This window comes from Petromyzon marinus, chromosome 25, assembly GCF_048934315.1.
Source record: "Petromyzon marinus isolate PM22_M1 ecotype Great Lakes invasive population chromosome 25, UKy_Petmar_22M1.pri1.0, whole genome shotgun sequence".
Taxonomy (NCBI): Eukaryota; Metazoa; Chordata; class Hyperoartia; order Petromyzontiformes; family Petromyzontidae; genus Petromyzon; species Petromyzon marinus.
In genome coordinates, this window is record NC_133691.1 from 2,820,055 (window position 1) to 2,846,467 (window position 26,413).

The window sequence follows — 26,413 nt, forward strand, 5'->3', positions numbered from 1 at the left end:
TTATAGCAGGAGCCAAATACTCTAAATGCACGTTTCTAAATGTGGAGGAAAAAACCAGAGGACCCGGGGAGAAATCCACGAGACCACGAGGAGACCGAACACGCAAACTCCAAATATACAGCAGCAGGCGTCGGGATCGAACTCGCAACCTCTTGTATACCAGGAGAGGCAGTTAACATCTCGCCACCTTGGCGCTCTAAGCTGTCCCCCGGCTTGGAGTCTGAACAATGTGACAAGCGCCCCCAGATCCACGTCCGAGGGAAATTTCAATCGTAAACCAAGTTCAAGCGGGTGCCAGTGTCGTGTGGCCTTGTGTGTACCTTCGGCTGGCGTGGTGTACCGCGCAAACTCTGGGAAGTACTTCTCGATTCGCGACTTTCCCGCCAGCACCTTCTCCGCCAGGAGGTCCTGCTTGTTGAGGAAGAGGATGATCGAGATGGTTCGGAGCCACCTGAAGAAGAAGAAGGGTGCAGGAGGACACGGCAGCACCCGTGGGGGTGGGGGTCAGAGGCCATAGTGCACGTCGAGTCAATGTCATCCGTGCGAAAGCCGAATTTCTCTCGGGACTGACCGGCGATTGTTACCCGACAACCGCGTTTATCGTCGCCATCATCGGGCCATGCACCGGCCACTGCCCGATGAAGGCCTCCCAAACTCGTCACTGTCCTTTCCGGTGATGTGTGCTGAACTTCTTTCGCTCCGTACGTAGTCAGCCGTGCTAATCGGAGGTGTGCGGGGAAAAGGATGCGCCGATCCGATCTCGCTCCTGCACACGAGCCGATTTCATCGCTCCATCTCCACACGGTGGGCGTGTTCCGTCATTCGGCTACCCTACATCCGTCGCTAGTCTCGCTCACCAGCCACCACCTGCCCTTCAAGCGACACGTCCTGCCCCGGCTCACTCACTTAACTGTCAATACGATGCATCTAATTTACATTTGTTCACCGATCTGTGCTCTCGTTTGCCTCTGCGAAGGGGAATTCCATGCCAGCACCTCCCCATGCTCCTTTGCACACTTTCAGTTCTCACTCCGATGTCTTCGTCAGTGAGCGCACGCGTACGGAATGCTAAATGCGATTCTGGGATGGAGCAGTCGCGCAACGGTTTGCCCGCTGTCCTCTGAACCCGACATTCTTGAGTTCGATTCCTGGCCATGGCTAATAGAAGTGGCGAGTGGTATCGAAACCGACGCTGGCCCCTCCACCCTTCACCAAATTACACTGACCAGCATGGTGAAGTATGGTCAAACACCCCCCGACTGACGCAATGCGGGGAGGCTTCCACCCAGAAGTAAATTGACAAGGGCTGTTAATAATTATTGAAAATATAATATGGGAAATATTTTTTATTATATGCAACGGGCAGTAAAAACTTTTCAAATGTGCCCGATAATTGATATGCAGTGCATTAGACCAAACGGTCAAATAACCGCACCGCCTCGACACATTACGGCCGAGAACTCCACAAACACAAACTGCGCGCGCGCACACACGCAGCATTTCATAAAAAGCGCCCCGACTAACTGTTAAAAAAAAAACGACAGCGAAGGTCAAATACAACGCTGTCGGCAAGATTCGCATCTTGACGAAACACATCGGGGTTCTGCAGTACGCGCGCCCCACCGTTGGCTGGCCACGAACACAAAACCCCACCGACGAATTTCTCCCACTCCCTCTGAAGAAGAGGGGGAGGAAAAAAAACACCGAGACGGACGTTGGCCAACCCCGTGGACTTGGCCCGACGTGCAACTCCGGCGCCACCGCACGCGCACACGAGGTCTTGCCGCTGGCAGAAAAACCCCAGCCCCCCCCTCCCCCCCAACCTCTCCACGGTGGGCGCGGGGGGTCCTGCTGGTGGCGATCGGCTTCCCGAATCCGCCACCGGTGTTACCTGTTGTTCCAAATACTCTTGAACAGGTTGATGGCTTCCTTGAGGCGGTTCGTGGTGTTGTCTTCGCGCAGAACCATGTTGTAGCTGCTGCAAGCGACTACGAATATGATCGCCGTAACGTCTATCGCGCGGGGGTCACGTGGAGTGCGGTGACGGCAAGGGTTTATGGCGGGGGGGGGGGGGGCGGGTGGCGGGGGGACACCACGAGCGGGAGAGGACGCGTGCACGGGGGACAGGGGGTTTTGGTTACGACGCAGCGCGCGGTTTAAATACGGCACGGGCAAAAGCAAGCGGCGGCGGCGGCGGCGGCGGTGATGACGGAGGCGGCAGCAGCAGGGAGGTGCGGCGGGCGGCGGAAGAGTTCACAACGGGACGTCGCACGCGGAGGAGGAGTACAAGGTGAACACGGGGGTGCGACGCGCGAGTGGCGGAGGAATGGCAAATACGTGAATGGATGATGAACCGATCGACATAACGCCGGGCGACGGAAACACGGAAAAAAGAGTGAACGGCAACAAATGATGGGACGTGTGAGAGAACCAAGAGTGTGGAGAGTGGAATAAGGGAGGGTGGAGGATGTAAAAATGACGCGGCGGAGTGTTTTGGTGGGCGTGAAGGCGGCATAAACACGAGATGTTTTTTTTGGAGGGGGGTGGGGGGGTGGGGGGGAAGAGAAGGGGGGCAACAGAGAGAGACAAACAGAATTAGTGTCAGCGAAAGGACGGGGGGGGGGGTGGAAAAGCACAACTCAGTTACCTGTTGTTCCAGATATTGCAGAAGAGGTCAAGGGCCTCTTTTAGCCTGTTAACACTGGGGTCCTCGCGCAGTGCCATGTTATAGCCACTGCAAGCCACCACAAATATGATGGCTGTGACATCTGCATGGAGGGGGGAAATGGGGATGAAAGGGGGGGGGGGGGGGAGGGTTGGTGTTGAAAGGAAATGGAACCTTCTGAACGCATGCTCATCTCAAAAAGACACACCAGGAACAGCGACCATCAACTGACGGCCCTTTGATGACCAACTTGTCTGTCCGCTGGGTGCGCAAAGTTGATAATGACGAGGCGTGTGGAATCCACAGCCAATGGCCAAATCGATCGGGATCGCACCGGTTTAGATCTTGGAAGCTAATCAGGATATGAATATGGATAGTGCTTTGGATGGGTGACCGACATGCACCATAGGTTTGCTTTAGGCTGTGGGGGTACGTGGTGGCCAGCAAGGGGGCAATGCAGTAAATCCCATTGTTGTACCATACTTCTATGCTTCCTCGTCTGTGCACCGTGCCTTCGCCAAACACAATTAGAACTTTGGTCAAACAACGCCTATGACCCCTGCACAATTGTGGGGTAGCCTTCATCCAGCAGAGGAACAAACAAAAGGGACTGTACAATCTCCCCGCTGCCACCTCCCCACCCAGTACAGTCCTATTGTCAATCCACTGCTGAAGAATGGACTACCAAAGCCATGTTAGTCATGGGGGTTGGTTTGACCAGATTTCACCACACCGGTCAGTGTCGGTTGCTAAATGGGTGGCCCTAAAGACCAGGTGAGATAATCACTTGCCACCGATGTTAGCCTAGGGCAAGGAATGAAACTCAGCTCGCCGGGGTTCAGAACACGACACGCTAACCGTTGCGCCACCACTCCACACCAGTAGCCATGGAGTAATTGCTCGGTTATCATTCATTACGGTTTGAGAAAGCCGTGTTCGCGAGTAGAAACTCACCACTGGAATAAATATTTATTTTTTAAAATTTGCCTGAATATTTACAAATGTAAAAACGATTACGGGCCAAATGGATCTATGCGGGCAAAAAACAAATTCACAAATTTTACCGTCCCTATTTGTTTCAATGTACTTTGTGGGTATGCAATGATCCACAGATTAAGATCTAAATTTTGTGCGCTCACACAATATGTACACTAAATTGTCCGAGCAAGAATTAATTACTTTCTAACATGTATATTTCAAATACTATAGTTTCCACTCGACTTCCTGCAGGCACTAAAATGTATGAAATCGAATCACGATCCCTAACAGTGACTATTCAATCAGAGAGCTATGCACGTGCGAGTACACGAAAAAGCCCTTAGCATTATAACCTTTCAACTATTCTCAAAGAAATGGTCATCTTCCTACAATTCACAATATGTTGCGGACACATGAAATGCGCATGCATGTATGTATGGAGTGCAATAATTTACAGACTCTTTTCCCCAATTCCATCCTGATTGTGCTATCGACGTCACGTTGCGAGCGGAGCGTCTATTATTTTTATTTTGCAGTTAGGTTTGTTTGTCCTTCCCCCGCACCTCCGATGAGCATGGTTGGCTACGTATGGTGCGAAAGAAGTTCAACGTACATACGTGCATTCGGAACTCTCACGCAGCGGCGGCTGCATCACCTCGCGTGTTAAGAGAATGGCCCGCAGAAAAATATATCGCAGAACTAAGTCCGAGATCTCTTTAATAGAGCACCTATTTTATCCAAAAGATTAGGAGGCACTGCACTTGTCCCGCGCCAAAATGTTTTATCGCTTGGGCCCCCCGAAGCTAAAAGACTGGTCAGGGCGTTCGCTAGGCGTGCAATGATGCGCCGATTCATCCACTCAAATTGATTCACATTACTTGGGTCTTGGACGCCGTATACAATTGGGGTGTTAACATGTATGATCCCGAAGGGAACTTTAGAATAGTTTTGCTCGAGTAGCCACGAGCGGAGGGTTGTCTTACCGTTGAAACACTGGATCCACTTTCTCCTCTCATCCCGTTGACCTCCCACATCAAACATGCTGCGGAGACAGAGTTCAGTTAAAATCTCTATAAATCCATCGGTCACTCATTAGATGTAAAGTGCTTGCCACAAATGAACCACAATCCCTTGCTGATCTCGTCAACAAGCATAAACCATCACGCAAACTCCGGTCATCCTCGCAGCAGCGGCTTTCGGCTGGCCATCGAACAAAGACGGTCACCGCATCACGCGGCGCTTCCAAATGCGCTTCTGCGGCCGTCTGGAACGCTCTTCCTTCCGATATTAGGAAGCCACTGAAGCTATGCACTTTTAAATCTAGCTTGAAAACACATTTCTTTAGAACTGATTTTTGTGTTTAGTTTGTTGTCCTTTCTCCACACCGCTGATTATCACGGTTTGCTTTGTACGGTTTGCTATGTACGGTTTGCTATGTACGGTACAAAGGGTTATAGTTAACTCTCTGATATCCATTGGACAGATTACACAAGTTGCGAATTAACCTTGCTTGTGCAAATATGAATATAGCTCTTCTTTAGGAACTGAACATCCAGCCCTCTTGCAGCACGTGGAGTGAAACGTCGGACATCGTGCCAAACAACACACGGTACGGACCGGAAAAACACACTGGAGAGCTGTACAGCACAACCGCGAAAAACCATGTAGTGTAAATAAAATACCCTTACACGAGCACCGGTTATATTACTACCTACACTCGCCGCAGGTCGGCAACTCAGTGCCGACGAAACCGCAAAAACATCGGCAGGTAAATTGATTTCGTTATGAAGCAATAAAACAAGACCACGCCTTCTACTCTTCATCCCCAGCCTACGTAGGTAAACTGTCCATAATATAGCTTTTTTTTGGGGTTCGATCGCGTAAATATAAATGGTGTCGTTAAACCCGCCACCACCCGACACAGCCAATTGGTAAGGCTTGTCATGTTAACAGAACGTGGCCAATTCGTAACTAGTACAGCACACCGGTGTGTTGGAGAACAAATCCACAACATTTACAATCTGTATAATGCTTCTGCTGACCTGCCCCCTCCTGGACATCTGTGAAAAAGAGCTTCATAGCTCATCGGACTCCTCCGGTATAAATTAAGATTCTGATATTTTCATCGAGCCAGATGGGCGCCGATACAGACCCGTGACCCCGCAGTAGCTTCTTGTGGCGCACGCTTCGCGACGCTTCGCGACGTTTCTCGAGCTGCGTCCACGACTTACTGGAATTTTGATTTAAAGCTTTTGTGACTGCAGGGATTCGTATTCTTGGTTCTTTCGGTAAAGTCACGTAGAAGGGAAACAATAAAATAATAATATAAAACAATACAATTCTCACGACGTTTCGACTGCAACATCAGGTGTGAAAACCATAGCAAGAAAATTTGAAAAAAGTGGCGTTTTTTTTTAACGTTAGCACCACAGAGAGCGATTTGGCTTTCAGACCGCATCCATTATTTTCGTCTCCCCCCTCCTCTTTTCCGAACATAGATGGACTCGTCCATCTGAAAAACTGCCAAATCGCTCTCTGTGGTGCTAACGTTAAAAATAACCGCCACTTTTTTCAAATTTTCTTGCTATGGTTTTCACACCTGATGATGATTGCTTGTGTTGCAGTCAAAACGTCGTGAGAATTTTATTGTTTTATATTTTTATTATTTTATTGTTTCCCTTCTACGTGACTTTATCGAAAGAACAAAGAATGACTTACTGGAAGTTGACCTTGTCCACCTGAAACTTGGTTTCAAAGATCCCCGAAGTCAGAACTCGGCATCGCAGCAGGTCCTGCAACACAACAAGACGTAAACCACACGGCGAATCAGCTGAAGGCAAACCCAAGCGAGGCATGCCTGTGTCCCTGTGGGCACGCGACTCAAAATACATGTTCCTCCTGTAAAACAACCCCCATCTCTTCTCGCTTGCCCCAACTGCTACTCCCTGCCCTGGACCCCCAGCAACGACAAGGCCTACTCCAACCCCTATCACTACCCCTATCACCACCTCAACCCCTATCACCACCTCAACCCCTATCACTACCCCTACTGCTATCACTATCCCGATCACCATACCAACTCCTATAACTACACCAATCACTACCTCTATCACTACCCCAACCTCTATCACGACCCCTAACACTACCCTAACCCCTCCTCCTATCCTTCCGATTCTGATCTTTCACCATAACCCCACTCTTTATTTTAACCACTATCTAATGTACAATTTTGTTATTGTTGTAAAGCGCCTTGGACTAAGGCGCAACATTAACTAAACCCAAAGACAACTAATCAAGTTACAGTATACACAGGTTGTGTGTTGCAGATTGTCTAACATAAATAATAATTTAAAATTACCTTTAATTAAGTTTCATGTGCTCTGCATTATTCTCTTTGTAACATATAATTCGCAATAACTGTAAATTAATATTTTTTGCTGCATGTAACAATTGTGATCCACGACTCATGGCATGACGTTCCAACGCGTAAATTCCATCGACGAATATCGATGGGCGCATGATACGCAAGCGCAATCAATGTTTTTAATTCGTAGACCTTGCATACATTGGCTTCACCCGACGCCTCCACCAGCCACTAGAGGCCGCTACATTTAATAAAATGCAAAAAAAAAACCTAAAACGTGCTTCCTGCCTTGAATCACGACCACAAATGGTGACAATCGATTGAATCGGGAAGAGCAAATCGTTACGACCGTAATGTCTGCTCATAGGTGTGACCCCGCACCTCCGATTACCACGGTTGGCTACGTACGGTGCCAAAGACGTTCAACAAAGGCAAAGACACCCCGTGTAGCCTGAACAGACTGGTGGGGAAAGTGCTGTTAGCGAGCAGCTATGAAGGCCGGCACGGCACACGAGTGAATGGATGGCCAGCACCACGCCCGGCCGCTTTTGTCTCCCCTGTGGTGACGTTTACACACCGCACCAGGTACTCATTTGAGGCCGTGCCGATCTCGGGGAGGCCCAGGACCGATTCAGATAATGTAATCGTCACCGGTGTTGGCCGTGAGCGGGAATAGAACTCGGGTCGCCGGGTTCATGCGTAGCGGCACCAACCGCTACACCACCGCTCCCCGCCACACACAGAGCTGACCTCGAGTCCCGGTGCCACACAGCGCGAGCGGAGACGTGGTGAAGGGGGGCGTTGGGTGAACACCTGCACGGAGTCAAGTCACGTTGTGGCAGGTGCAGAGCGGGGCGGCGGGTTGCTTACCTGGTCGGTGGGCGTGTAGTCGCTCTGCCGCACCGTGTCAATTCTGTCAAGGAAACTATGCGGTGGGGGGGGGGGGCGGTAAACACAAACACAACTCGTCAGGAGCTTTGCTATTATTAGCAATTAGATATCATGTTACAGTAGAAACAAGTTTCGCTGGCTGGATTCCTGACCGACCGCGTGGCCAAGTGCGCGTGTGTGCCGTGGTGACGTCACGCTGCCGACGTCACTCTGGACGACTTGGAAATCAATTTGCAATGTGCCGCAAACAACTGCACGGTTTTTAAGGCTCAAACCCGATTATCATTTTTGTTTTTGGCCCAATTTTGTCCACGTACTTTCGCGTCATTCTGACATTCACAAGAAGCGACGCTGGCTAAGTGTCAGCCATGAATAAAAATAGCATCTATACAGCCACACGCGTTGTTTACAACTTGGGAAATCAAGAGTTCATGTTGTTGACGTTATAGCTTGTGCCCACTCTGCTCCACGTCACAGCCTGGCTCGGTCCAAATCCACCGGCCGGCAACGATCCACCCCATGCCATGCGTTTTCACACCCAACAACAATAAGCTATTCGGTGATGTCGGCGCACGGCGCTTGTGCCAGGCTAGGTGCACTTTGAAGTGTCGAAGCCCCCTCCCGTTGGCAGGGAGGTGACGGAACAGACTCCCAGGTTGACTTGACATTGAGATTGTTTTGATTATTCTGCTGCTATAAATGTCCACATGATAAGCCACTTTGCACCCAGGTCGCTTCTGAAAAATAAATGAATACCTCAGTGTGTTTTGCCTGGTAAGATATAAAAAAACATTGTCTATTTTTAAGTGATTTGTTTACCTTTCCTACAGTTTGCACTCTTATCGTGTTTTTGTATTGTTTGCTCTGACCCACCACGACCGGTCACCTGTGCAAAAAAAGCTTTACAGCTCTTCGGATTTCCTCACGTATAATATAACTATATAAATAATACCCATTCTGACTGCGACCGGCTGAGATAACTGGCGCAAGCGGCGACAATACACTGCCATCTGATTGGACCACCAAAACACACGTGACTCGTCAAACTCCACCTCTCTCCCCCAAGCCCTGCCCATGCAGGAGGAGGAGGCAAAGACCCCAGGCAGCGATGGGAGGGGGCGGCTGGCAGTGGAGGCGGGCGGGGGGAGGCAATTGGCCAACACCCCGGTCACATGACTGCAGCCGAGGGCAGCAGCCAATCACGACGCGGCAGCTCGCTCCGCCGCTATAAATAGCCCCGTGCCCTGACCTTCCCCCGCGTAACCACGGCAACCGGCGGTTCCCTTTCCGCTGCCACGGCAACACGGGGAGGGGAGACGGCGGAGGGGGGTGTGGGGCCGGCCCTGCTCCCCAGTGTTGCCGTGCGGGCTTCTCGCTTCCCCTCCTACGGTACAGTGGGGGGTGGGTGGGGGGGCCGCAATGCTCTCGCGTCCGTCCCAGCGTGCTGCCACCACCACCGCCGCCTCCACCACCACCACCACCACCGTGGTGGCCACGTTAGCGGGCGAGTCGTCCAGACGTCGAGTCCAGCAGCCGTTCGCAGTGCGGCCGCCGCCACCCCAAACGTTTCGTGATGAAAATGGGTCCCATTGTGGAGGGTTTTTTTTATTACCCGCGCTGATGAGGGGGGTTGTTTTTTTTTTGCTTTCAGATACACTGCACTGTAGTACTCGCTTTTGTAACAACTGCCCCCCGTGTTGTTGTTGGGTGTTGTAGTCGTCGTTGCGTCTGAGATACCCTTTTTGAGGCTTCCACGGTGTTTATCACCTGCTTGAAAATATAACGGGGAGTGTATAAAAAAATATTCTTATTCTATATTTTTGTAGCCACCATACACCCCCTCCCTCACAACGCCTCGAACACAACAAGGCTGCTGCTGTTATCCTAACCGATCGTTTAATCCGGGATACATTTGGGCGATGAAGATTGTATTCCGATTTCTTGAATGAGATTTCATATTTTTTCCTCCCTCTCCCAATATAGTTGTATACGAGCTATAGGTGTGACGATAAATCAATTATGATTAACAATCCTCAAAATAAACGCCATTGCCACACTGCACCGCACGCTGTTAAGAATTCACGGCTTTTAATTGGCGTAAATCGGAAGTTTTCGCGCTAGCAACGGCAGGCTTGTCAAGGCCATCAGGATGGAACCCGCGAACTTCCTGCGTACCAGGCGAGGGAGCTAACATCTCACTCACCACGACGACTCGCGAGACGGGGGAACACGAAGGTTCTCATCGAGAGCGGCGTGCCGATAATCCAGTGGGCTAGCCCGATGTGTTAGTGGTTAATCATCGTCCAGAGGTGTTATCGATCCGGCTACTTTTGTCAATCCACCACCGCTGGATGAGGGGCCTCCTTGGCCGTTGATGTGCCGGTCCGCTGGCATTGGCGATACTGCAATTATCCGCACTGCCAAAAAGAATGTTAATTTATCCCGTCTGAAGGTTATACCCCCCCCCCATTCAAACTTTTTTTTGTGTGGATAACAGTGACCCCAGAAGTAGCAGTAGATGTATCTATTGTCTGAGCTTTTGTGTTAATAAGCTACCCGGAGGTGGTCTTCCAGAAGAGCTACATTCTTCCTATTAAGGAGAAAATTTATCCTATTAACCGCAATTGTATGCAGACAAAAGTCACCGGTAGCGGTCTCTCTCCACCAAACCACACTGAGCAGCATGGGTGAAGTATGGCCAAACTTTCCCCATGGCCGAAATGGTGTGGGGAGGCCGTCACACATTACTACGTGGCATTGACCAAACATCCCGACGCGAACAAGTGTCTGCAAATTTACTCAACGAGGATTACTACACACAGTAGCAACGTCGCCCCCGACTGCAAAAAAACTTGGCAGAAACCCTCCTGAAAAAGAGTCTTTGGACTCAGTGAAGAAGCGTTCCTGGGTAAACAATCGTGATGGTAATAATTGCTAATAAGTAAAAAAACGCTTCCAAGAGGTCGTTCCACCGAGTAAATGGATCGATGAGACCAACTGGGGTTGCAGGTGTTCGGTGGATTATTAACATGGTGGAAAGAGGCTCGTGAAGAACGCTGCTATTGGGCAGTCGCCCTCCAGCAACAACGGAGGGCAGAGGAGCGACGCTCATGACAACGAGCGGAGCGCCGGGCGGCTAAAACACAGCAAGTTGGTACAGTAGGGGGCACAGGTGGTGCATCGGCCCAGTCATCTCAGCCAGTCAACCCATGGCATCTTAGTCTGCCCCGTGACCTCCTGCCAGCGAGCGTTCGACACTTCACGTAGCCTTAAAGTGAACGTAGCCTGGCACAAGCGCCGTGGCGACATCATCACCATTCAGTGGCGAATGGCGGTTGTTATTGCATCGCAGAACCGCGACAGATGGGGATGGCTTGGGCAATCAAGGGTCCTAAAACGGAAGTGAATTGGTCGTAGCAAACCGATGGCGATGCTGAAGAAGTACCCAGGAGTACTCACTACTGGGCGCAGTCGATGAGCTGGTACTCGTTGGATCGCTCGTAACACATCCGCACGCCCTCGTCCTGCCAGAGGGCCTTCACGTGGTCGAAAAATTCCTGGGGTGAGGGGTTGGGGACAAGGAGGGGTGACAGGGGTCAGCGTTGACAACACAGGTTCTCGTGCCGACACACGCAGCGCCGTCTTTACGTGCGGATGTTGGCTTCATACGGTGCGCTTATTAGGAGGCCCCGCCCTACCCCCCCCCCCACAATTTCACCGCGACTCTTGTTCTTGGTCCCCCTCTCTGCATCTCCTCTGTCTTGTTGTGAGCGTCGAAATCCGCAGCCGGGAGTAAAACGAGCAGTCGGTGAGGTCCAGCAACGCACCCGGGCCGCACAACAACAGCCGCCATTCGGCACTAAGTGGCGATGGATGTCACCACAGCACTGTGCCAGGCAAGGTACGCTTTGAAGTGTCGGAGGTTCGCTGACAGGTCATGGGACAGACCCAGGGGTTGACTCAGATGACTGGCAGATGCATCCCATGTGCTCCCTACTGTGTGAACTGGCCGCACAAAGACAAAGATCCCCAGTATAGCCTTCACAGACATTTGGGACAAGTGCTGTTGGAGAGCACCGATGAAGTCTGCAATGGCACACGAAGGGGTGGGCATGGCCAAAACCATTCCCAGCTGCCTTTGTATCTCCATGCTGATGTTTACACAAACACACCGGGTATTATTTTTTTAAGACCGAGTCAAACTAGACCCAGAACTGGTTCAGATAATCGTCACCGGTGCTGGGCCATGAGGTGGGTACCGAACCCAGGTCGCAGGGTTCGTAGCGCAATGCGCTCACCACTGCGCTCCTACCGCTCCCCATACTACACGCACACACAACAGACAACCGCCATTTGCCACTAAGTAGCGGTAATGTCACAACGACGCTTGTGCCAGGCTACGTGCACGTTGAGGCCATGTGCAGTGTCGAACGCCCGCTGGCAGGTCACGGGGCAGGCCCAGCAGTAGCCACGGGTCGACTGACTGAGATGACTGGCTGATGCACCACCTGTACCCCCTACTGTGCCAACTTGCTGTGCTTTAGCCACCCGGCGCTCCGCTCGTTGTGAGCGTCGCTCCTCTGCCCTCCGTTGTTGTTGGAGGGCGACTGCCTCCAACTGCCCTGTAGCGTCCTTCACGAGCCTCCTTCACAGAGGCTGATCTTGACACCGCTGGTACCAGTCATCGGCAAGTCCACCCACCAGCTCCACATCCTCCTGTACCACATCACTCCATCTGTTCTCTAGACCGTGCCGCGCCCGTTTAGCCCCCTCTATCCGGCCGAACAAAAGCTGTTTAGGCATGCGGTGTCTGGGCATGTCGGCTACATGACCCAGCCAATGCAACCTTGTCTGCCGGAGGAGCTCACCGATGGGACTTTGTCCAGATTTTTCAAGGATTTGTGAGCTCACACAATCCAGCCTGGTTAAACCCAGGATGGATCGTAGGCAGGCCAGCCTAAATGTTTCTAACCGGCGAAGATGTTGCATTAGGGGGGTCCACGTTTCGCAAGCGTAGAGAAGGGAGGGAATGACCGTGGCCAAGAAGACCTGAAGCCTCGTGCGGAGCGACAGAACAGGTAGCTTCCACACAGCATTGCGCAATCGATTAAAAGATATTGCCGCTCAACTGATTCGGAGTGAGACTTCTGCTGTCAACCCGGAGCCGATCTTGAGCACACTGCCCAGGTATGGGAAACTCCACTCTATCCACAACTGCCCCATCACCAATTGGGAGTTGTGGGAGTGGAATGTCCGATGGTACAATATACCCAGGCAAGTGCTTAGTTTTGGTGGGGCTGATGGTAAGGCTCCACCTCTGAGTGGCACGCTCCAGGTTCAGCAGCAGCGCCTCCAACTCCTCCTCTGATTGAGCGGCAATTACCAGATCATCGGCATACATAACATGGTTGAGCAATAGGGAGCCATCCCTTGACCGCACCCAGGCATCGATCAGCCTCCCATTGTATCTGTACCAGATGGAAATTCCTCCGGTACAGTCAAAGGCTTCACGAACTACGTGGTCGAAATAAATGTTGAATAATGTGGGAGCCAGAGGACATCCCTGTCGCACCCCAAGGTGTACAGGGAATGGCTCCGACTCCAGGCCAAGTGAGCGGGCCCGCTCACCATCATGAAGGTCCTTAATGATCGTGAGCAGAGGGTCAGGGACTCCGAAAGCACGAAGAATAACCCAGAGCCCAGGCCTACTGATGGTATCATAGGCCTTGACCAGGTCAATAAAGCAGAGATGTAGGTCTTGTTGGAATTCCCTACACCTCTGCTGTAGCAGACAGACAAAATATGGCATTTGTGCAGGACCACCCTTTCTTGAAACCACATTGGGGCTCCACAAGCCTCTCCTCAGCGTGCCTGGCAAGGCGATGTTGAATAATCCTTGCCAGGATCTTTCTCGGCACACTGAGGAATGAGATGCATCCTTCCAATCCTGCGGAACCCATCCAGTGGTCCAGACTGTTGTTATGATGTCATTTAGGGCAGTCTGTGCACAAACGCCATCCTCCCTCAGCATTTTGCTTGGCAGATCATCTCTGCCCGGTGCCTTTCCTGATCTCAGGATCTGGATCGCCTTCAGTAACTCCTCAACAGATGGCACCCCGGCCAGCCACTCACAGGGGTTGACTTCTTCCCATATTTGAGGCACCGCAGCCTCAGCAGGGTCAACCTCACTTTGTCCCATGATGTTTTCCAGGCTGAGGGATTTCCCCTCCCCCAGGACATCACAGAAATGCTCAGCAAATCTGCAAACTGGTTCCTGGGAGTCGGAGATTGGATCACCATTCTTTCCCTTAATGATGGTAATAGGTGTGGCGCTGCAGATTATTTTTTTGATGGCATTAAAGAGCTATTTGTGATCGTGGGCCATTGAGGCAGACTCCATCTCCTCAGCAACCCGCGACCACCAACCATCCTTGCAGCGCCTCACGGCTCTCCGAATCCCCGAGCGAAGGCTGCAGTAAGCCTCCTCATTCTCTGTCGTGGGATGCTGAAAACGATGAGAGTGGGCCTGTCGCTATTTCTCAGCCAGCCTGAACACCTCCTCTGTCAGCCAGGGTCTCTGGGGAGGTCTGGACCATGTTCCCAAAGCAGCCATTGCAGCTGCATGAGCCACAGTCCTAAACATCGCCCATTTCCCCTTGACATCAGGAGTGGAGGACGATGCCAACCCCAGCCGCAAGCGATGATGAAATTCTCGCTTGCAACTTTCATCAGCTAGTTGACACCAGGTCACTTTGGGTTTGAATGGGGTCCTGGGTGTACACCCAACACTGGAGTGGAAGAATGGCAGGCACATCTTAGAGATGACAAGTCGATGGTCAGTGGGCAGATCAGCTCCACGGTAGGTCCTGGTATCAAGGACATGGGTCCGCATCCGGAACAGCGTGTTGGTAATTACAAGCCCATGGGCTGCACAAAAATCTAGCAGCCTCCTACCGTTGTTATTGAGCTGATCTGGCCCATGTCTTCCAATCACTCCAGACCAGGTGCTAGCATCATGACCAACTCGGGCATTGAAGTTACCCAACAAAATGACTATCCCGAGGGGCCACTGGAGCCAGCACCTGTGACAAGAGGTCATAGAAGGCATCTGTCTCATTGGCCTTGCCTGTACCCCTCCACAGATGTTCGTCTGCGGTGAGGGCATAAGTAACCACGACCACCACTCCTCGCCTCTGGTTGATGGGAAGGCGAGCGCAAAGTAGTCTGGGGCTTACAGCTTCCTACACCTCACCGCCACGCTCCCACGCCCCCTTCATTCTTTTGTTCAGAAGAAGATCCACTCCCTGTTGTTTGGCAGTCTCCTGCCCCGCGTCGAGGACTGTCCACCTCTCATGGTGACAGGAGCCAGAGCCAGTCCACCGGACCTCCTGAATACCACAGAGATCCAGGCGGTACCGGTCCAGCTCCCGAGAGAGGAGTGGCAGCCTCTCCTCCGCAGTGAGCGTTCGAACATTCCACGTGGCCTTCCGAAGTGTTTTTTTGTTGTTTCTGGAGGAGCCCCGAGGGTAAGGATTCAGTCTCCTGGCTCCACCAAATGGGGTTTGGCCAGGAGACGTCATAAATGCCTGTCCCCCCGGGGCCTCCGGCACAAGCGTAATACGTTTTTTACATCGTAGTTTAGTGGTAGTTAATTGAAGGTGGAGGGGTTACCAACCCCTCGCACCCATTCAGAGCCCCAATTTGGCCACTGGTGGTTACAAACTCCATGAAGGGAAAGGCCAATCTAAATTGGCCCTCTCCCCACGGCACTGCCCACCACAGCATTGCCATCCAGCACCACGAGGAGGTAGGGGGTTGTTTTTGCCGGACTGCAGACACACACGCACAGACACACACACACAGACACGGGAGCAAATAACAAGCCATTGAGGTTCATGCATGGGTTCATATCACAAACACTGCCGACCTTGTCCTTGTGGTAGTTTTGTGCCTTTGCCACAAAGCCAGAGGTTTTACAGTTCCACGAACTGGCACATGAAGTTGTGTCAGCCGCTACTCCTCACACGCACACACATTATTTTATATATAAAACGCATACTGCGGAAATATCACACCACGCACGCGATGATTCACTGCCACCTTCCCCACAAACTCCGAAATTCGATTAATTGCCACGATTCATGGGAGCCGTGATTTAATTTATAAATTCTCCCGATTGTTATCTCGATCCCACCACCAATTCCTATCTCGTACGTCCCATCTCATCTGCGCCGTTACGTTGGCTCCGTTAGTCTAAATGTGACAGGGATGTGTAATTCCGTTGCGATTTACGGGAATCGTAAATAACCGATTCACCCACGCGCGATGCGTCTATCTTCGGCATCGGAATCGATTTTAATGGATTCCGATGCATCGTTACATGGCTATTTTAAGTACGCATTTGCGCGCGTACAAAGAGAAAGGTTCTCCGTTTAATCATATATAGACTGTTGGCGCAAGTGTTATAATAAAAAAAACCCTCTGTCGCAGGACAAATATGTCGTTGGCAACATGAATAGTGCCAATATTTATCTTGTGTTGATACGCCAATGACTAATTTTAGGCTGAGTCAACCTCGGAGAGGACCAAGCTACATATATTGAAATAAACATTTTCATCGGTGCTCTCCGCGGTCAAGTGTTGAACTTGGGTTATTACCAAGGTCGTACGGCATTGTGAGAGAACCTACATCAGCACCACCACCATCATCATCATCAGCCATGATGTATCCACGACTGGATGAAGGACTTCCCAAAGTTGTTGCCATCCTTCATTGGTCTCTCAATGCAACAATCCATCTCATTCCTGTGCGTGTGTCGACGATGTCGCAGTTCCGTCTCTGCAGTCGCCATCCTCTCGTGCGTGTTCCCTTCTTTGGCTGCCACCACTCCGTCAATTTTGACCACTGGGGATCTTTCCTTCTCGGAGACGTGTCCTGCCCAAGCCCACTTACTTTTATTCACGGCAATAACGCTGCGGTGGCGAGATGTATACAGGAGGTCGTGGGTTCCATCCCAACCCTGACGCCTGTATATTTGGAGTTTGCAAGTTCGGTCTCCTCGTGATCGCGTGGATTTTTCCCCGGGTCCACATCATCCACTTCGCTGAGCCTTAATTTGTGGCCAAGTCGCTTCTGAAAAAAAGCTATATAGCTCAGTGGGCCTTACCCTGTAAAAAAAAAAGTTTAAATAATGTCTCTAATTTGCATTTTTTCTGTGTTCCGCGTGTTCCTCCGTCTCCAAGTGTAATTCTCGGTATGTGCCTGCGCGCACATATTTGTGCGCTTTCTAGCTTATGCGACGCTGATGACGAGGATGGTAGCTGCTATACGCAATGGGTTCACGTGGACCCCCGTGTAAACCACCACCGTTCACCAAATAAAAAAGATAGAACGGATTCTTAAAATTGAATCGTGACAATTCCTCGCATCTCTCTCGGGGTGATGTGCTCCACTGCTAGTGTGCGCACACACAGGCAGTGTGTGTGGCCTCAATCTAATCTGATTGGTCGGCCTGCCAAGATGAAAATAATCTGTTTTTGGTATATTACTATGCAACACCGTTGAGCAAGCAAGCCCACACAAAACCACACACACACCTACTCGGAGTTTCACTGCGTCTCTCCTCGTCTCTCGGCTACAGAGACATTTATACGCGGCCGTAAGTGACTTTGAACGTGACACTTGAGGAATGCATCTTGAGACGCAGTTTGCAATTTAGACGCTGCGCGAAAACCGAACACGACCATTGCCAGCCGTCGCATGCCCCCCCCCCCCCCCGCTGCCGGGCCACGTGGGTCCTTCTCCTCGCCCGACCGCAAAGTTGACCGGAGCCGGTGCTAGGGATCTAACGGCCCCCGCAGAGGCGCATAAAACAAAACAAAAAACACCCCGCGTACGCTCAAGGTTTTTGCTGGGAGAGGACGAGGGATGAAGGGGGGAGCCACAGGGGATGTGATGGTCTGATGGGCGGGGAGTCGTTGGGGAGGGGTCGGGGTTTGGACGGCGGCGGGAGTGGGGGCCAGCCAGCGGGAGTAGAAGAGAATGGGGTGGGGGAAGAGTATAGTGGGACAACATCCACTGAAATTAGCTAAAAATAGCAACCTGCAAAAGCGATAGGCGGGGGGGGGACGCTGCTACCCTCGCCAAAAGCCAAATCCGGTCCCATCCAGTCTCAGCTCTCCCACTCGATGGTAAAAGCCCCTTAATTACTACCAGACAGGCGGCGCTCTGTACGTGGCGGCAGCAGCAGCGCCGCCACCGCAGGAGCACAGGCGCGCGTATTCAGCGCCGGCTCGTTACGACGAACCGACAGACGGAGTTTAAAAAAAAATAAAAACATGAGCTAAGCCTTTCTTCTCCGTCTCCTCCCTCCTGCCTCGTGGGTTGCCCTGTTCGGTCCGAAATGACTGTTTGCCGGGTGTCGGCGAACCCAGGTTCCGTGGCCGTAAGGGCCGATCGGGCCAGAGCAGAATTCGTCGGAATCACACACACGGGCGGGAGGGGGGGGGGAATATTCCGTGATGCAAGTTTCTGTTCTTGGAGCGGCCACAGTGGAGTGTGATCAATCCGAAATGTTGCAGGATCAAAATTTTGGTTGGGGGTTGGACTCACCCCATCATTCCTCCAGGGGGGTGGGTTGATAAAAGGAGTACCACTTTGTGGGGGAAGTCAACAATGGTTGTCCTAGAGATACGTGCCCTCATCGTAGGAAAGTGGAATATTCACTGCTGGCTCAGGGATGTAAACATGAGCGCACATCATTGCTCATTTAAACAACAAATCACTGACGTTTCCTGTATAGGGTTAATCAACATGGTTTAAACTTATTAAACATGAATGATTCGCTTTTATTGCCGAATTAACGGTGTTGGTAGAACTTGTATCATCTCAGGCGGTACCAACAAGTCAAATATTTATTCTGGGCCAATGGATTACTCAGACCGCCCCACTTAGAAACACTTTTTTTCTCCAGAGTATTTTGGGAAAAAAAGAGTTTAAAAGTTATTACCGAGGAGTCGATTTTCTCGCTTATTCTGCATAGCTTCGCGATGCCACGGTGACGAGATGCTCACTACCTCGCCTGGTACGCAGGCGGTCGTGGGTTCAATCCCGACCCTGCCACCTTCTGCTGCTGTATATTTGGAGTTTTCGTGTCTCTCTCTCCGTGGTCGCGTGGATATTTTTCTCCACATTTAGAAATCAACGTCGCGCGTTTAGAGTATTTGGCCGCTTTAAATTTCCAAGTGACGATAAGCCACTTCATTGAGCTATCGTTTGTGATAGCCACATCGCTTCTGTAAAAGAGCTACATAGCTAAGTCGTGGTAGTTAGACGTGCGCTTTCCGGGACGCGCTTGTGTGCTCAGCACGCTTGGGGTTTCGCTCCACGTCCTGTGGAACCTCTTCAGTTGTACGTTCATTTCCTGAATATTCAGTCCCCTCCCCCCCAGCACGTGAGGGAAACGTCAAACGTGCTCGACAGCACACGCCACACGTTCCAAAAACACATTGGCGAGCCGAGATGAAGGTTCTTGCGTTGATAACGCTCGCCGTTTTGAAGTCTCAGAATATTGTTCCAGGTCATTTGGCACACTGGAGGTAAAAAAAAAGACAAAGATCCCCCGTGTAGCCTTAACAGACTTTTGGGGCAAGTGCTGTTAGCGAGCACCTATAAAGGCCGGAACAGCACACGAGGGGGTGAGTGGCCAACACCACTCCCGGCCGCCTTTGTATCCCTAGTGATGATGTTTACACACCACACACACCAGGTACTCATTTGAGGCCGAGTCGACCTAGGGGAGGCCCTGGACAGGTTCAGATAACGTCACTGGTATTGGCCGTGAACGGGAATCGAACCCGGGTCACCAGGTTCGTAGCGAAGCGCGCTAGCCGCTACACTCGCTCCCCACACTGGAGGTAGCACAGCTGGTAAGCAGTCACAGCCATAGCCAATATTGTGGATGTCGTGTGCCGGGTGCAGGAGACAAATATGATGAATTTGGAACTGTCACAGTAAATATGCACCAGAGAACTGCCTGCGAATGTAGATATTACAAAACTACTTCTGAGTGTCCTTAAAGCGACATTTTTATCCATACACTAGGGGGCTCTAGACTTGTCCACGCGCCCTGCTAAAGAGAATGATTCATAACGTGTCAAACCAACGATATTACATTCTCAGAATTGGAATAAAAAAAACGTGAAAGTACAAATTTTAAGTTTGTGCAGCTATTATTGACTGCGTTGTGGTCATCTGCTAGCTTCGTTTGAGGGCAGTGTTGGTGGACGTGCCGAGAACTATCAACTCATGACACATCACAGACAACTCAAACCCAAGATTCTAACTCGGGAAAACTCAGTGCTGCGACTTCTCAACCACCCGACCCACCTCAAGTAGTTTTTTTTAAATTTTTTACTTTTTACAAATCATGAGAAGCAGTTGTGGCTAACTTTCTAAATCTATACTGAGACAACTCCATCAAGGGATTCTTTAAGAATACAAACCAACGCTGGTGGATGGCCACTTGTGGTGGTGGGGGAGGGCAACAGAGTCTACCCTCCGCCCCCCAACTCCAACTTATCCACCGGCTTTACATTCAAACGCAGCCACGAAACTGCCGTCCGCGAAAGCTCTCGAAGCCAGAAACAGCGAGACAAAGATCCCCCATGCAGCCTTAACAGACTGCAGGGGCAAGTGCTGTTAGCGAGCACCTATTAAGGCCGGCACGGTGCACGAGGAGGTGGGTGGCCAGCACCACGCCCGTCTGCCTTTGTCTCTCCAGTGGCGATGATTACACACCGCACCGGGTACTCATTTGAGGCCGAGTCAACCTAGGGGAAGAGGCCCAGAACCGGTTCAAATAATCATCATTGGTGTAGGCCGTGAGCCGGGTCGCCGGGCTCGTAGCGCCGCGCGCTAAACCGCTGCACCACCGCTCCCCACAGCGAGAGAGCACGAGGTCACCCACTCGCGGGGCCACGTGGTAGACCGACGCAATCGGGTGTTTCCAGGGGCAAGCGCGGGGTCACGACCTGCGGACCCTCGAGCATGTCAGCGGACCATGCGCTCTGCTCGTCGCACGCTCACACGTGTGCCCACCTCTTGTCGCTATTTTGGACGTCGATTTTCGAAATTAACCCGAGGAGCGCATTTTCGGTTTCGGGCTGGGCCCGGTTTGTCACCGCGTCAAGTCGAGCGAAATTTTTAAACGCGCGAGCCCGTCGCCGTTTGCTACGAAACGGCGCGATTAGATTTTTGCATCAGATTCCAATTACAGCAAATGGAAATGTAGCAGGTTTTTTTTTTGTATTTCCCAGTATGTTGGGCTTCACGTCCGGGCATTTCCTGTAAGGGCCTGTGACGTCCCACCGCCAATGCCAGGCGAGCCGGTGGGGGGCAAGGAGTGGGGGTGGCAGGGGTTGTTACTAAAACCAACAAAATCATTTCTGATTCAACAGCATTAATTGATTAAAACAAACAGTTCTCGTTGAAACCTTCTGCAGCCAGGCCACCAAGATTATATGGCCTTCCAAAATACATAAAGAATATACGCCCCTTCGTCCCATCGTCTCTACTATCAACTCCCCCACCTACAAACTGGCTTGTTTTTTGTCTGAAATCCTGCGGCCTTTTACTGGAAAACCCACCTCTGCGGTACTAAACTCTACTCACCTGGTATCGACAATCAAGGGTATTTCCCTGTCCCCAGACGACCTGCTTGTCAATTTTGATGTGGTTTCCTTATTCACCAAAGTTCCTGTACCTGACACCAACGCAATCATTGAAGACTTGGTTCATCAAGGACTGCATACTGATGTACCCCCCCTGGTGAGACACTGCTTAACCAACACATACTTCACCTGGAATGGAACTTTCTACAAACAAACTGAGGGCACCCTAATGGGCTCCCCCCTATCTCCGGTTGTAGCCAACGTTTTCATGGAGAAATTTGAGACTGACACCATCCAAACTGCCACTCTACGCCCAACCTTATGGAAGAGGTACGTGGATGACACTTTTGTCATCTGGCCACATGGCCGGCCTGCTCTAGACCAATTCCTCGACCACATCAATTCTATACACCCAGCCAAGTCGAAAAAAATGTCAAGCTACCCTTTTTGAATGTCCTAATTAAAAGGAGACCTGAAGGTTCAATGAGCCACTCTGTCTACAGGAAAGCTACCCATACGGATGCTTACTTAAAACCGGATTCCCACCACCATCCATCCCAGAAGAATTCCCTCATCAAGAGTCTATACCATAGAGCCCAATGCATTTCCTGGAATGGAACTTTCTACAAACAAACTGAGGGCACCCTAATGGGCTCCCCCCTATCTCCGGTTGTCGCCAACGTTTTCATGGAGAAATTTGAGACTGACACCATCCAAACTGCCACTCTACGCCCGACCTTATGGAAGAGGTACGTGGATGACACTTTTGTCATCTGGCCACATGGCCGGCCTGCTCTAGACCAATTCCTCGACCACATCAATTCTATACACCCAGCCAAGTCGAAAAAAATGTCAAGCTACCCTTTTTGAATGTCCTAATTAAAAGGAGACCTGAAGGTTCAATGAGCCACTCTGTCTACAGGAAAGCTACCCATACGGATGCTTACTTAAAACCGGATTCCCACCACCATGCATCCCAGAAGAATTCCCTCATCAAGAGTCTATACCATAGAGCCCAATGCATTTCCGACCAGGAACACATTGCCAGTGAACTCAAGCACGTACACCAAGCTCTCAAGGCTAATGGTTACTCCGACTACACAATCAGCAAAGCCATCACTCCAACCATGAAGAAGGATCCTCTTGAGGAGCCATTCAAAACCATCACCTTACCATCCATTGCGGGGGTCACAAAAAAGATCTCCAAAATCCTGAATAAACACAAGTTCCAGGTCCGATTCAACACAGTACATAAAATCCGTGATCTGTTCCGTCTGTAAAAGATGTGGTTCTAGACATACATTACCCGGGCGTCTACAAACTAAGTTGCCTCTGTGGTAGCAGCTACATTGGAGAAACCAAACGACATATCTCGGACCGCATCCGTGAACATAAAGCAGACTTTAAACATGGTAGGACGAACACCTCAGCCGTGGCAGATCACTGTTATAATTCAGTGGGCTCACATGACATTGACTTCTCCAAGACGGAGGTTCTCTGCAAGCCATCCGGCTACCATGAGAGATTCGTTCATGAGGCCATCCACATATACAAACACAGAGACAATTTCAACTGAGAAGATGGATTCTGGCTTAGTAACCATTGGAAAGACGTTATAAACCATTTCGGTTCTTGCTTGATTGTATTTTACAGTGACTTTCAGATCGCAGTCCATTCGCTGGCACTGCCTCTTAATACCTTTCACCCAACGGTCAATGGTATGGTTTATAGCATGTTGTATAATAATAAATAGTATAACAGTGTAATGTTTAACATAATTCATAAGGCAATATATAGTACCGTAATTGTATAGTGAATATACAGCAGTGTGGTATACAGTAGGGTTAATAGAATAATACAGTGTAATACTACAAGTCTAATATTTGTATCGTCTAAAGTATAGGGTAGTGTATAGTAATGCATTGTATAATTCAATGGTGGGGTTTGTCTATGGCAGTGTATATTACGGTGTATAGTCTTGTAATGTAGAAAAAAGTTTAGTTGGAGACATCAATATAATGCATAATGTTAGAGCTTACATTGGGCTGTGTATACGATATTATATAATGTAGTTTAGATTGGAAGGTATAACATTGTAATGTATAGTAGTCTAGTTTATAGCATAGTTGGAACGCAACACAGGACAGAGCAGCGCATCGTGGCTCTCACTCCCCCCTCCTCCGTTCCAAGCATAGATGGACTCGTCCGTCTGAACAAAGCTCGTCGCTTTCCGTGGTGCTAACGTTGAAAAGAAAAAAAGAAACCGCCACTTTTTTTAGACATAGAATTATAATGTATAACGACTTATTGTTAGTAGCTCAGCTGATTGGAGAGTATATTGAGTTTATTGATAACATTGGTGTAGTTTATATTTTAGTTTTTTATCAGTTTACTATATGGTATTCATTATATAGTGTAGTGTATACCCAGTTACTTTATGTTAACAGCTCAAATTATTGAAGAATATATTGAGTACATTTATTATATTGATGTAGTTTATACTTAGTTCTTTAACATCGGCTTATTGTATGATAGTTGGGTAGTTGCAGTTCTTTAGCGTCAATATACTAAATGCCTCTGTTGATATGTAAACTCTGACTTTAACATAGCTACTTCCGTGACCAGTTACATGCTAATCCCTCACACTAACATCATGCTAATCTCCCAGTTACATGCTAATTTCTGACTTTAACACCCTGCTAATTCAACACATTAACACAGCTACTTCAATGCTAAATTCTCCTGTTGATTTGTAAACTCCTTTGTCAAGGTGCTCTGCTCCTCCCACCCAGCTTAAAAGACGCTGCCAAGCTTAGCAGTGTTCATTGGAGCGCTGTCTTTCCGACAGTTCTGTTCCTTCACCTGCAGAAGGCTACTTGTGTTTGTGGCCGAAACGTCGTGAGAATTTTATTTTTATTCTTTTATTTCCATTCTACATGACTTTACCGAAAGAACCAAGAAGATGAAACACAAACCCGAGTTGGCAGGTACCCCCACACTCTGATGTTACAGCTCGAATGGAGGTGTAAGACTTGGGTGTAACAATCCTCGTCTGGGGAATTAGATGAAATATTCGTTAAATACTTTAACGAAGGAGGGGGGAGGTGGTGAGAGAGAGGTTGGAGGGGAGGCAGGGTGGTGGATTATGTAGCCGTAAAAATGAGGCATCTCTAGATGCTATACAGAAACAGTTGGCATGTTTATATTGTAGATAAAAAGTCATGAGTCTGGATTTGAGCGATGGATGGCTGGGACACTGGAGTTCCACAGAGATGAGCGAACCATAACAACAACAATAACGACCAAACATTTGGTTTTGCGCTTAAATTTCGTTTCGGTTGAATGACAGCTCTGCGAAGAATACAAAATCAGTTTTACTGTCACGCAACAATCTGTTGGCAGACAGTATGTGATACATGCATTCCGTGGGCTGTTCTCTCGCTGACACATGGAGCAGATTGCTCTTTGAGATTTCGGAATGGAGATTCTGTCTTAAGGTCATTATGCCCAAACGGTCACGTCGTCACGATGTGTCACCACGATGACTTCCACGTGTTTGACTCGAGCACACGCGTTGATCTAGAGGTGTAACGATTCAATCCCCACTGGCGGAATCGATTAACAGTCACAAACTGACGGCCACCTATTCGATTCAATCTTTTTTTTTACATTTTTTGAACGTGTTGAAAGTAGTGTCCATGCGATTCTCAGTATCGTCGCAATGGTCAAACAAACACACTCCCTCGCCTCCAAATGAATAACGCATCCATTCACGAATCACACGCAAGATTGAATCGCGAGTTTAAGAATCGATACTAATCCATGACGGTGAAGTCGTCCAGTAGCAGATTTACAAAAGGCTGGAATTTCGTTATTGTTTCCCTTATATATGTTTTTTTAACACGCGTAGGCAACGCACCCAGATAAAAATCGACCGCTCGCTACTGACAGTGGGGTTTGCGAGAGCCACGGAGGAGGAGTCGGAGGAGTCGGCACTCGGCCACAAGAAGTCTCGCTTGTTTTTTGCCCGCGCTGTTTTGGTGCGGGGTCCTACATCCTGAGCTGCACCGCAGTGGGGAACACACGGGGGATGTGGGGTGGGCGCGGGCAGGGAGGCCCCTTTCGCTGCCCGTCTACTGAGGGAATCACGAGTTGACTTTTTGCTACAACGGAAGGCAAGCCACTGGGAGTTGCATTTTTTTTCCCGCCAGAGTTCCGTGTTGGTGGTGGTGGGGGAGGGTTTACTTCCACTCTTGATCATGGCCATGAAGGCTGTAACAATTCGTGTCCTCCCTCCCACCGACTCCCCCACCATCACCCCCCCCGTCACCCCCCCCCCCCTCCAATGCTGCACATTTTGGGGGTTGCAATTTGACTCAAGAATCACATTGCGGCAATTGTATCGGCTCCTCCAGTTCGTGCAGAGGTCGTGCGGTGCACGGTGCACGCACGGTGTACAGCTCAAAATAATCATCAATGCCACCCGCAGCACTCACTCTCTCTCTCCCCTCTGCTTGCCCCCACTGTCTGCAACTCCCGTCCCCCCAGCCATCTGTGCTGCCGACTCCCTGCCCCGTGTTCAAGTCCAGGCTCAAGGTCATCACCTACGACCATGGCAGGGGATTTATTTCCAGCCGGTTCTGTCGGGATACAGTGAACCCGCAGAGTATTTCTGTACCCGGCACACCGCATCCAGTATGCCTCTCGTTATGGCCGTCAGCACCGCTTGGTCAAGTGCCTATTGCGGTCTGCCGTTGACACGGAAAATATCCCGTGAGAAATCAAGCTCTGCCGATGACCGACGACGGCCCCTATCCGTCCATAAAATAAATCAGCGTCCACCG

General features: G+C 50.2%; 1 protein-coding gene across 4 annotated transcripts in view; it reads right to left on the minus strand.

Moving 5' to 3' along the window:
- Positions 1-26,413, minus strand: part of LOC116945974 (guanine nucleotide-binding protein G(s) subunit alpha-like) — a 120,453-nt gene that overhangs the window by 7,185 nt on the left and 86,855 nt on the right. For 2 of the 4 annotated variants that reach the window (XM_032960706.2, XM_032960708.2), the window contains exons 5-10: positions 11,358-11,455; positions 7,878-7,932; positions 6,362-6,435; positions 4,627-4,685; positions 1,892-2,012; positions 321-451 (exon numbers count right to left, since the gene is read on the minus strand). In XM_032960706.2, coding sequence (XP_032816597.2) covers positions 321-451; positions 1,892-2,012; positions 4,627-4,685; positions 6,362-6,435; positions 7,878-7,932; positions 11,358-11,455 — 538 coding nt within the window. Of the gene's footprint in view, positions 1-320; positions 452-1,891; positions 2,013-2,647; positions 2,769-4,626; positions 4,686-6,361; positions 6,436-7,877; positions 7,933-11,357; positions 11,456-26,413 lie in introns of all 4 variants that reach the window. The other 2 variants (XM_032960707.2, XM_076069631.1) reach the window with 1 other exon arrangement.